The following is a 13,106-nucleotide window of genomic DNA, read 5'->3' on the forward strand; positions in this document are numbered from 1 at the left end:
TTGGGCTGAAATGTGGAGAGTCATAGAGTTGGAGGAATACTGTAGGGATACAGTCCCTTCGGCCCAACTCATCAATGTTGACCAAGATGCCCCTTCTCACTTGCTCGTGTTTGGCCAAGATCGCTACCATCGTGCCAGTGCCGAAGCATTCCACTGCCACGGGCCTGAATGACTTCCGCCCAGTTGCATTCACCCCCATCATTGCAAAGTGCTTTGAGAGACTGGCTCTATCACATCTGAAATACTGTTTGCCTGCTACCCTGGACCCCCATCAATTTGCCTATCACACCCACAAGTCAACAGAGGACGCCATCTCCACAGCACTTCACTCTGCCCTGATCCACCTGGACAGCCCCAATTCTTACATCAGAATGCTGTTCATTGACTTTAGTTCGGCATTCAATACTGTGATCCCCTCCAAGCTGATCGCCAAATTTTGCCAGCTTGGTATTAGTTCATCCATCTGCAACTGGACCTTGGATTTTCTGACTAACAGACCCCAATCAGTTAAGTTAGACAACCTCCCCTACTCCACTCTCACCCTGAACACCAGCGTGCCTCAAGGCTGTGTTCTGAGCCCTCTTCTGTACTCCCTTTTCACCTATGACTGCATTCCTATACATGGTTCTAACTCCATAATCAAGTTCGCAGATGACACCACGGTGGTTGGCCTGGTCAGAGGGGATGACGAGATGGCCTACAGGGACAAGGTCCAGCACCTGAACGCGTGGTGTTCCGACAACAACCTGGCCCTTAGCACCCAGAAGACCAAGGAGATCATTGTGAACTTCAGACATGCTAGGAGCCACACTCACATCCCCATCTACATCAACAGAGCTGTAGTGGAGCGTGTATCAAGCTTCAAATTCCTTGGTGTCCACATTTCCAAGGATCTCACCTGGTCCCTGAACTCCTCCATCCATATCAAAAAGATGCAACAGCGCCTTTATTTCCTGTGGAGCATCAAGAAAACTCACCTCTGTCCCAGGATACTGACAGACTTTTACCACTGCACCATTGAGAGCATACTCACCAACTGAATCTCAGTGTGGTATGGCAATTGTCCCGTATCGGACCGCAAAGCACTCCAGCATGTGGTGAAAACTGCCCAGCAGTTTATCAGCACTCAATTGCCCACCATGGAGAACAGCTACCGTAAACGCTGCCTGGGCAGAGTGAGAAACATTATCAAGGATGCATCTCACCCTAACCATGGACTTTTTACTCTCCTCCCATCCAGTAGGCACTACAGGAGCCTCTGCTCCCACACCAGCAGGCACAGGAAGAGCTTCTTCCCTGAGGCTGTGACCCTGCTGAACCTCACATCACAGCACTAAGCAGTATTGCACCCATATTGTACTGTCTCAGTACTTTCATATTTTTGCGCTGTAGCACTTACTTCTTATTCGCAGTTACATATTTTGTAAATAACACTATTCTTTGCATTTCTGGTTAGATGCTAACTGCATTTCATTGGCTTTGTATCTGTACTCGGCACAATGACAATAAAGTTGAATCTAATCTAATGATATCCCTGCAGCTCTCTATCCATGTACCTATGCAAACATCTTTTAAATGCTGTCATCAAATCTGCCTCCACCACATCATCTAGCAGCTTGTTCCATATGTACACCTCCTTCTGTATGAAGAAGTTGAACCTCAGGTCTTTTTTAAATGTTTCCCCTCTCACCATAAGCCTATACACTCTAGTTTTTGATTCTCATTCCCTGGGGGGGTAACATTTGGGGAAACATTTATAATGGTCTGGAGGGGCAACTCCTTCATCCTCTTTATGTCTTCATGATTTTATGCATGATATTTGTGAGCTTCCTACTTCTAAGGAAGAAAATGCAAGTCTGCCAAATCTCTCCATATAACTCGGGCCCTCACTTGTCTGACTGGAATCTGTGAGGGGATAGGGTGTGTGGTAGAGATTACCCACAGTAGCTGGGAGGGTGGCCTGTTGGGGTTGGAGGTCGTGAACAGAAGCCAGGATATAGTGGTGAAGATAATGGTGGTGGTCAGCACGTGAGGAGGGGGGAGACAAAGTCCAAGCAGAGCAGTTAAATTTATATATGTTAATGAGGATCTCCTTGGGAGAGTTTGCAATCTAGTCCTCAAAGCCCACCCCCTCCCCGCCTTAAACATGGTTGATTTCAGAATGAAAAACAATGGTTTATTCTTGAAGCAACAAGACATGTTTTTTCCTGGCAATGTTCCTTAGGCAGAGGATAATAAAGTCAATAAAATCCCATGTTTTGCTGACACGAAGATGATGCCATTGGTGCAAGGGTTCTCTGAAAGCACAAGTGCTTGGTTGAATTTCTAGAATGGCCAATTCAGTCTTATAATGGATGTAATGGCTTTCCACTCTGAAAATTAATGTTTTCCAATGACCTAGTGCTGAATAAATCAGCACCATACAGTATATATTATTTTCTAGTCAATATAGTTAATATGAACTGACTAATATAGCGAATTCAGAGTCATTGACTGAGGCAACAGATCAGAAGTACATGTAACAAGCATTCATAAACACTGATGTTTCAACTTGTTCCATTCATTCTTATAAAGTAGATGTCATTCTTTTTACAAGCCAATGCCATTCATTTATTAAGCGAAAAGAAACAGGATTTCCATTGAATACGGCACATTACTCACTGGGAATAGGAAGAATAAGAAACGTGGAAGAGAGGAGAAAATAAGTAAGGAGTGAGTTAGATGGGAGGAGATAGTGTGTTGAGGAAGAATGAGATAAAGAGAGAGAGAGGAAAGAGATGGAGAGAGAAAAATGAGGAGGTATAGGCTCTAGGAAACAGGTATGTGGAAGGCAAGATGAGGGATAGTGAGATGAGGGAGCATAAATGTGCTGGTGGTAGATATAACTTTGATATACTTTGCTTAATAGCAACATTTACAGAGGCAGAATGTGTGAATACAGGATAGGAACCATCAGCAAGATAACAGACATGAACTCCTTACTTTTAAATAAGTACCATGGAATGTTCATGCACTTATGAAGTTAATCCTGATTGTATTTCAATGTCAACCAGTTAAAGTACATTTTACAATGTGCCCACTGCACTACTAAATGTGCAAGCCAACAGCTTGGTGTATGGTTCCACTCACCATGGTGGTGAACACAGAGTCCACTTTCTCTTCATGTGCCTGTCTGAAGCCGGACACTTTACACACCAGGTTGCTGTTGACCAGGATTTTGTGCGCTGCCAACATTTTGTGAATGTAGCCCATCTCGGAGAGGTACTTCATTCCAGAAGCTATTCCGTACAGCATCCCGATCAGCTGAATGACTGTGAACTGGCCTTCGTGTTTCTGAGGGGACAATCCATCATTTCTCAACATCACAAACATTATACAAGCACATCAGTAAGAGTAGACAGAACATGATAGACACAGCTTTCTTTCAGCTATTATATTCTACATGTCTTCTAATTAGTCTTGGCCAGAGATAGCACCTAAGGGTTAAGTTGCTGCTGTGGCGGAACACGTGGTGGAAAATTACAAACGTAGTTTTACATTACTTTCCACAACTAATTTCAGAATAAAACAAGCAGCAAAACTTCTTGAGCAGCAACCAAAAATTTAAGGAGGCAGCTGCCTCAGAAATTCAGGTGGGATGCACTCAACAGATTAGACGGGACATACGAAGCGGAATCGTTCGGAACATTAAGTTTGGAACATCAAAAGCACTTCCAAGTGTTACCCTTCACAGGCTGAAATAGAGATCTTGGTAGTAAATATACTGGTACGGATTTAAGCAAAATGGATCCTCAGATCTATGAACTCTACCTTATTCAGGAGATGGCCATGTGCACCACATTGTCATTGTCTTGCCTAAGGATCGCGTACATCTGGAGGAGAATAATTGCAGATCTTGTCGGCCATCTCTACCTTTTGACCATGGAGAGGAAAGCTTTGGCAATGTTTTGAACTGAATAGAGGAATTCTTTGTAAAACTGCAGGTGTGTGCATTCCAGGATAATACTACCTTCTAGAATGTGTATAGCCATATTTATAGAAAGTGGAGAGTAAGATATATTTCATATCTTTCACAACACTTCAAAATATTTCCCATTAACTGTTTCCATATATAACTGCTACATTGTCTTTACACAGAGCAAAGTTTCCCAAGAGCCTGACCTTCAACACAAGCACTACACTTACTTAAAATATTTCCTTCATCGTCACTGGTTTAAATTCCTAGATGCCCCCACACACAGACAGCAGAAAGTGACTGCATCACACACCCCTGTGGTTCCAGAAGAAACCCAGCCCTTCCTGCAACAGCCAGTAATACAATCTCATCATCAATATCTGCAGTCTAAATGCGGAAGGAAATCAATGTATTGAATGCTCAGTCAATCTAATGTTAGAGGTGTTGACTAAAAGGCAAGTGTGGGTGAGGGCAGCTGAGGGTTCTCTCATCTTTTCTAAGATAATGCCATGGGTCCCCTTAACAACTGTTTAAACACTGGAGCAAATAGATTGAGATTCTGTAGGATTCTGTAAACCAGAGTGATAGGACTGAGGAGGTGATTGGTTTCAAACAAGCACTGTGCAGTAGGATGGCTAGCAAGGACAGGCTGCTGATAGGGCAAAATTGCAGTCAACAGGATGGGTTGCAAAGTAAAAGGAGGACAAAATCAGAAAGGGTGAATACAGGACTGAAAGCTTTATATTCGAATGATCGCTGTATAGGGAATAAGGCAAATTAACTTGTAGCACAAGTTAGTTGGCATGTTGTAGGCATCACTGAATTGTGGCTGAAAGAACATTATCGCTGGGAACTGAACATCCAAGGATACACATTGTATCAAAAGGGCAGGCAGGTAGGCAGAGGGGATGGCATGGCTCCGTTGGTAAGAAAAATGAAATCAAATCATTGAAAAGAGATGCTACAAGGTCGGAAGGAGTTGACTCGTAGATAGAGCTAAGCAACTGCAAGGATAAAAGACCCCGATGGGAGTTACATACAGACCCCCAGACAGTAGTAAAGATCTGGTTTACAAATTGCAATGGGAGACACAAAATGCTTGCCAAAAGGGCAATGTTGTGGTCGGCATGGAGGATTTCAATATGCAGGTAGACTAGGAAAATCAGTTTGATGCTGGATCGCTAGAGGGGGAATTCCTAGAATGCCTACTGGATGGCTTTTTTAGAGCAGCTCGAGTTTGAGCCCACTAGGGGATCAGCTTTTCTGGAATGGGTGTTGTGCAATGAACCAGAATTGAGTAGAGAGCTTAAGGTCAATGAACCCTGAGAGACAAGTGGTCATAATATGATAGAATTTACTCTGCAATTTGAGAAAGAGAAGATAAAGTCAGATGTATCAGTATTACAGTGGAGTAAAAGGAATTACAGAGTCCTGAGAGAGGAGCTGTCGAAAATTGGTTGGAAAAGAACACTAGCAGGGATGATGCAATGGCTGGAATTTCTGGAAGCAATTCGGAAGGCGCGGAATATATACATCCCAAACAGAAAGAAGTATTCTAAAGGCAGGATGGCATAACCATGGCTAACAAGAGAAGTCAAAACCAACCTAAAAGCCAAAGAGAAGGCAAAAATTACTGGGAAGCATTTAAAAACCAACAGAAACCAAAAAGTCATAAAGAAGGAAAAGATGGAATATGAAGATAAGCTAGCCAATAATATTAAAGAAGATGCCAAATATTTCTTCAGATATTTAAAGTGTAAAAGAGAGGCGATGGTAGATGTAGAACCACTGGAAAATGATGCTGGAGAGGTAGTAATGGGGGACAAGGAAATGGCAGATGAACACAATAAGAATTTTGCATCAGTCTTCACTGTGCTGTATACTTGGATTTTCAGAAAACCTTTCAATAGGTGTCTCATATGAAGCTGCTTAACAAGCTACGAGCCCATGGTATTACAGGAAAGATACTAGCGAAGATAAAGCAGTGGCTGATTGGCAGGTGGAAAAGGGTGTGACGAAAGGGAGCCTTTTCTGGTGGGCTGCCAGTAACTAGCAGCATTCCACAGGGGTCTGTGTTAGAATCATTTCTTTTTATGTAATATTTCAATGACTTGGATGATGGAATCGATGGCTTTGCAGGTGATGTGAAGATAGGTGGAGGGGCAAGTAGTTTTGAGGAAGTAGAGAGGCTACAGAAGGACTGAGACAGATTAGGAGAATGGGTAAAGAAGTGGTAGATGGAATACAGTGTCAAGAAGTGTATGGTCATGCACTTTGGTGGATGAAATACAGGGGGTAGATTATTTTCAAAATGGACAGAAAATTCAAAAATCTGAGGTGTAAAGGGGCTTAGGAGTCATCACGTAGGATTCCCTAAAAGTTAATTTGCAGATTGAGTCAGTGATGAGGAAGATAAATGTGATGTTAACATTCATTTCGAGAGGATGTAAAAGCAAAGGTATAATGTTGAGGCTTTCTAAAGTACTGGTGAGGCCTCAACTGGAGTACTGGGAGCAGCTTTGAACCCCTTATCTAAGAAAGGATGTGCTGACATTGGAAAGGGTTCAAAGGAGGTTCAGGAAATTGATTCTGGGATTGAAAAGCTTGTCATATGAGGAACGTTTGATGGCTCTGGGCTTCTGCTCATTGGAATTCAGAAGAGTGAGGGGTAATCTCAATGAAACCTATTGAATATAGAAAGGTCTTGATAGAGTGAATGTGGAGAGAATGTTTCCTATGGTGGGGGATTCTCAGACCAGATGACACAGACTCAGAATAGAGCGGCGTCCTTTTAGAATGGAGATGAGGAGGAATTTCCTTATTTCCTTAGCCAGAGAGTGGTGAATCTGTGGAATACTTAAAGCAGAGGTTGTTAGATTCTTGATTAGTCAGGGCATGAGAGGATACAAGGAGAAAGCAGGAGATTGGTGATGAGAAGGAAAATGCATCAGCCATGATGAAATGGCAGAGCAGACTTGATGGGCCAAATGGCCTGATTCTGCTTCTGTATCTCATGGTTTTGTGGTATTTTGTATTGCTAGTAGATAAGTCCACTATCTGCAATTAAATCATGTACTAATTCCTGGCCATAGCAATGCTGCAATAAGAAGGTTCCAAAATGTCTCAGTAGAGAAAGGCAATCTGAACAAGCAGCCCAGTGTTGAATATAGAATGCAGTTCATGCGTCTCATTGTGAGTTTTAAAAGACCAGCTGTCTATAGTTCTCTCAACACATTGAGAACATTTATCAGTTACGCCTTCGTTCTTTCTGTTTCAGTCCTAACTTTTTCAGCCTTTCATTATAACTGAAGATTATCACTCTTGCCAAATACTCATTTGTCTCTGCACCTTTCCAGGAGCTGAAAGGTGGTGCCAACAGTTGCCCACAGTACTCCAACTGAGGCCACAATGGTGATTCATACAGTCACATGAAGCTCTACCACACCAGCGATCAGGGTTCAATTGCCAACGTCGTCTGTAAGGGGTAATTACGTTCTCTCCATGATTGACTGGGTTACCTCCGAGTGTTCCAGTTTCCTCCCAAGTTCCAGAAATATATGGATGAGTAAATTATGGGTAGGCTGTACTGGTGCTGGAAGCATGGCCACACTTGCGCCGTTCACACGCTGTATGCTTTGATGTACGTTTGACAAAGAAAGCTGATCTAATCATATAGTCTGAGTTGTCTTATATTCTATTTCGCTGCTCAAAAACGTAAGTAACTCATTCGCTTATTTGATCACCTTATCAACTTGCTGTGGCACCTTTAAGGACTTGAGTATATGGACCTGTTCAATTTTCAAAATTGTGCCACTTCTATATAATCGACTATACATAAGTAATAAAGAAAGGGAAGGTAGATTATGGAAGTATACTAGCACAAAATATAAAAGCAGGTAGTAAACATCTTTATAATTATATAAAGCAGAAGAGGACAGTCAAAGAGAATGTCCCCTGGAAGGTGAAAAGAGGGGAATGTGGAAATACTGGGCAATGTAGAAATGCTGAAGACTTGATTTTGTGTCAGCCCTCACGTTGGCGGACACATCTGACATGACAGAGAGGTTATGAATGGAATTGGAGATGACAACCTCAGTACAATCGTTGTCTCTAAAGAGGCAGTGATGATCACACTAGTGGGCCTAAAGGTAGCGAAGCCCTCTGGTCCTGATGGGTTGCATCTCAAGGTACTGAAAGAAATGGCAGAAGTTATAGCAGATGCCCCTGTAATAATTTAACAAAATTCTCTGGATTCCAGTCACCATTGATTGGAAAACAGTGACTATTATGGTACTGTTTAAAACAAGACGTGGGCAAAAGGTGGAGACCAAGAGGGATTTAGCTTAATGTCTGTATAAACATGAGAAAGTCTGTAGATGGTGGAAATCCAAAGCAACACCGAAAATATTGGAGGAATATAACAGGTCAGGCAGCATCTACAGGAAGTAATAAACAGTGGACGATTCAGGCTGAGGTCTTTCTTCAAGTCTGAGAAGGAAGGGGGAAGATGCTCGAATGAAAAGGTGGAGTCCAGGGAGGAAGGCGAGCTGGTAGGTGAACGGGGGTAAGTGGGAAAGGTGGAAGACTGGAGAAGGAAGAATCTTATAGGAGAGGAGAGTGGACTATGGGAGAAAGGGAAGGAGAAGGGAATCCAGGGGAAAATAATAGGCAGGTGAGAAGGTTAGAGCGGAGAATAGAAGAAGGGAGGGGGCGGAATTTGTTTATTGGAAGGAGAAATCAATATTCATGCTGTCAGGTTGGAGGCTACCCAAATGGAATATAAGGTGTTGCTCCTCCACCCTGAGAATATCTTTATCTAGGCACAAAAGAAAGCCATAGACTGACATGTCAGAATGGGAATTGTAATTGGAATTAAAATGCTTGGACTCTGGGAAGTCCTGCTTGAGGTGGATGAAACAGAGGAGCTCAATGAAACATTCCCCCAATTTACAACAGGTCTCACCAATGTAGAAGAGGCCATATCACAATAGATGTCCACAGCAGATTCACAGGTGAAGTGTTGCCTCAGTTGTAAGGACTGTCTGGGGCTCTGAATGGAGGTGTGAGAGGAGATGTATGGGCAGGTGTAGCACTTAGGCAGTTGCAGGGGTAAGTGCCTGGAGGGAGATTAGTGGGGAAGGATGAGTAGACAAGGAATTGTGGAGGGGGTGATCACTGAAGAAAGCTGGGGGGGGGCGGGGTGAAGGAAGATAAAGATATGTTTAGTACTAGGATCCCTTTTAAAATGGCAGAAGTTGCGGAGCATAATGTGTTGTATGCAAATGCACTATCCTCCTTTTTCATTACTCTGTAGTCAGGAAAAAGCTTGAAGCTATCATTAAGGAAGAAATGGTAGAGATAGCATGGATTCACAAAGGGCAGGTCCTGTGTGACAAAGTTATAGGAGCTCTTTGAGGATGTAATGAGCACAATCGATAGTGGGGAACAGGTGGATCCTGTATACTTAAATTTCCGAAAGGTGTCAAAAAGGGTGCAGCTTAAATAACTTATCCTTAAGATAAGGAAACTGCGTATGGACTTGAGGGCACTATATTAGCATGGACGGACGATTGATTAACTAATGGAAGGCAAAGAGCTGGGATACATGGGTGTTTCTCTGATTGTCTATCAGTGGAGAATGGAGTCCTGCAGGGTCAGTGTTGGATGTACAATTGTTGATGATATATATTAATTATTCAGAAGAGGGATGATTCAGAAGAGAAGATGTGGCATACCTATGTTCGAACGACACTAAACTGAGTGGAAAAACAAATTATGCAGAGGATGCGGAGAGTCTGCAGAGAGTTATTGATTGGTTAAGTGAGTAGAAAAGTCTGGCAGATGGAGTACAAAGCTGGTAATCCACACTGGAGGGAAAAGTAGAAGATCTGATTATCATTTAAATACTGAAATCTGTCGTGCAGAGGGACTTGGGAGTGCTTGTTAATGAATCGCACAAGGTTGGTTGGCAGGTGCAACAGGTTATCAAAAAGGCAAATGGAACGTTGGTCTTCGTGAGAGTGACCAAGTTTAAGAGCAGGGAGGATATCCTACAACTTTACAGGGTAGGCTGAGGCTGCAACTGGAGGGCTGCAGGAAGTTTTGTTTCCCCACTTGAGGAAAGATATACTGGTTTTGGAGGTGATGCAGAGGAGGCTCACCACATTATTCCACAGAGACTGGGTTGCCTGGGATTATACTTGCTGGAATTCAGAAGAATGAAACATTTGTATATGTGTTGAAACATATAGCATGATTAAAGAGATAGATAAGAGAGGCAGGAAAGTGGTTTCTACTGGTGGGTGAGACTAGAACTAAAGTGTAAATCGCCTTAAGATTCAGGGGAATAGATTTAGGATAGAGAAGAGGATAAAGTGCTTTTCCCTGAGAGGAGAGAATCTAGAATTCTCTGCCCATTGAAGCAGTAGTTGCTCTCTCATTAAAGATACTCAAGACACAATTAAATAGATATTTGCAAAGCAGGGGAATTAAGGGTTATGGGAGAAAAAGGGATATAAATGGAACTAAGTTTACAGCCATACCAGCCATGACCTTATTGAATGGAGGAGCAGGGTCAGCAAGTGAGATGGTTAACCCTTGCTCCTATCTCTTAAGTTCTTATGACTGATGTTCTGTGTTAGTCCGACCACACCTCAACCTTCTCCACACTGTACTCCACCTGAGATGCCTCTGCCAATTTGATGACTTCCATTTTGTTGGTTGTGGCCCACTTCAAACTTCAGAACATCCCTCCCACTCACCAGAGGAAACAGTTTCTTTGTAGCTCCCTTATCTCAGACCCTCTGCCTTCCCTCAGTCTGCCCATCAGGGAATACAAGCTAACTTTATATTACCTGTAATCATAATTTATTTTATAAAGCCCTGGTACTATTCTGGTTAATCTGTGGTGCAGGAATACACTTCCTCCAAGGCCAGTACTTCCTCCCTGAGTGTGGTGTCCCCCGTACGTTACTACAGATGGGATCATACCGAGGTTCCACACAGCTGATGCACCATGTTAGCTCTGCTTTCCAGCCACCATCCAGGAAACTTATTGAGACATTCCATTAGCCTTGATGGATAGGTGACAGAAAATCTTGTGTCCATTTGGCACAGAAAAGAATTGAAGGTATACAAAGACAAACTGAAGAAAAAATGTGAATCGAGTTGAAGTAATTAATTAATAAGAAGGAAAATCTCATCTTTCATATTTTAGCAGTCTGCTGGCACGCTTCAAGCAAACTGAATCCTGCCTAAAATATTTGGGCCTGAGTGAAACACGGAGCTGAACATCAGTGAGAAAGAATGAAGCTGTCAACTGGTGTCAACACTTGATCCAAGTTTCTTTGTCAGAATTATCTTTCAGCCTAATGAGGGGAAGCTAACTCCATTAGAGAACGCAAAAGAGGATGAGGCGCTTCTGCAAACAAGCAGATGTTAAACCGAGCCCTGCCTGCCTGCGCAGGTGGTACTATTGAGAAGTAATGAGTACTCCCAGAAGTACAGACAACATTGCTCCCTGTATTCCAAGGGAAGCAGATTACCCAGTCATTTGCTCGAATGTTGCTTGGGAGATCTTGCTGAGCACACTTTGTTCAAGAGTTAACCATTGATTGCAAAGCATGTTGGATTTCTGAAACTCTGCAGCTGCTGTACAAAAGCAAGCCTTTCACTTGCTTTCCTTTATACTTTAATGATATTTAACATCCTTCTAAAGACTCTTGTTTCCGTTCCACTTATTTAATTGGCAAAGCTAAAACCAGTGAAAAGAAGCAGATCTGTTCTTTCATTAGTGTGTCTCGCTATCTTCTCATATCATGTTCAATTATGCATACTTGGCATTGTCTACCATTAATCTGCTATCCCGCACAGCAGACATGATAGCACTTGGAAGTATCAGTATTCCTGCACAATACAATCATGACCGAGTTTATAAACAGCAGCTGCTTTTGTGGCGAAGTGATTATCTAGTGATCAGCTCGGCTGTAGATTTCAAGGAAATCTTATAGTTTGAACGATATCATATTTCTATATTCTTAAGACACAGGAAGCAGCAACTCAGCCCACTCAGTCAATACTAGCTCTCAGAACAATCCCATCAGTCTCATTCCCAAACTTCTTTTTCAGTAACATAATATTTTTTCTTCCATGCAAATCAGTAAAATGTTTAGAGGGGAACCGAAGAAGAGCTTTTTCACCCGGAGGGTGGTTGGAACCTGGAACCCATTGCTTGATAATAGATTGTAGAAACTCTCACAATGTTTAAGAAGTATCTGGGTGAGCAGTTGGATTGCCAAGGTACAGAAAGTTATGAAACCAGAAACTTGATCCACTCCAGTTTTGCTACCATCACAACATCTCAACAGCAGATGCATTTCATTGGCTGTTCACTCAACCCTGAAACATCTGGACAGTGAAGATGTATACATCAGGATGGTCTTCACTGACTGCAGCTCAGCCTTCAATAATATCATTCCTCAAGACTAATCAATAAGCTTCATAACCTGGGCCTCAATAACTTCTTGCGCAATTAGATCCTTGATTTCCCAGTGAGTTCTGTTTGGCAACAACATCTCCTCCAAAATCTCCATCAGCACAGATGCACCACAGGCCTTGTGCTTAGCACCCAGCTCCATTCACTTTATACTTATGACTGTGAGTCGAAGTACAAAACCAATGCCATATTAAGTTTACTGATGACATCACTGTTGTTGACCAAGCAAAAGTGGTGACAAATCAGTGTATAGGAGGGAGATTGAAATCCTGGCTGACTGGTGCCACAATAACAACCTCTCAAAAAGGAACTAGTGCTTCAATTGCAAACAAGGTGGGAGGGTGAAAACCTGATTGGAAGAGGACTAACCAATCAGGAGGGACAGACGACAGGGGGTATATATACCACCAGGTTAGGCATGCCTAGGCGTCATCCCTGATGAATATGGCAGAGTTTGTCATCGAAATGTTAGTTATAATCGATACCTGTTACCGTCTGGGAGCCCAAGTGTTTATTCATCAACCTGTCATTCAACGTCAGCAAGACCAAGGAGATGATCACTGGCTTCAGATGGAGAAAACTGGAGGTAGATGAGCTAGTCCTTATCAGGAGATCAGAGCTGGAGAGGATCAGCAAATTAAAATTCCTCAGTGTTAT

General features: G+C 42.6%; 1 protein-coding gene across 1 annotated transcript in view; it reads right to left on the reverse strand.

Moving 5' to 3' along the window:
• LOC140190419 (ephrin type-A receptor 7-like) overlaps window positions 1-13,106 on the reverse strand; it is an 827,081-nt gene that overhangs the window by 29,483 nt on the left and 784,492 nt on the right. The window contains exon 13 of the mRNA XM_072246980.1: window positions 3,130-3,333. Coding sequence (XP_072103081.1) covers window positions 3,130-3,333 — 204 coding nt within the window. The remainder of the gene's footprint in view (window positions 1-3,129; window positions 3,334-13,106) is intronic.

The sequence above is a fragment of the Mobula birostris genome, chromosome 30 (assembly GCF_030028105.1).
Source record: "Mobula birostris isolate sMobBir1 chromosome 30, sMobBir1.hap1, whole genome shotgun sequence".
NCBI classification, from domain to species: domain Eukaryota; kingdom Metazoa; phylum Chordata; class Chondrichthyes; order Myliobatiformes; family Myliobatidae; genus Mobula; species Mobula birostris.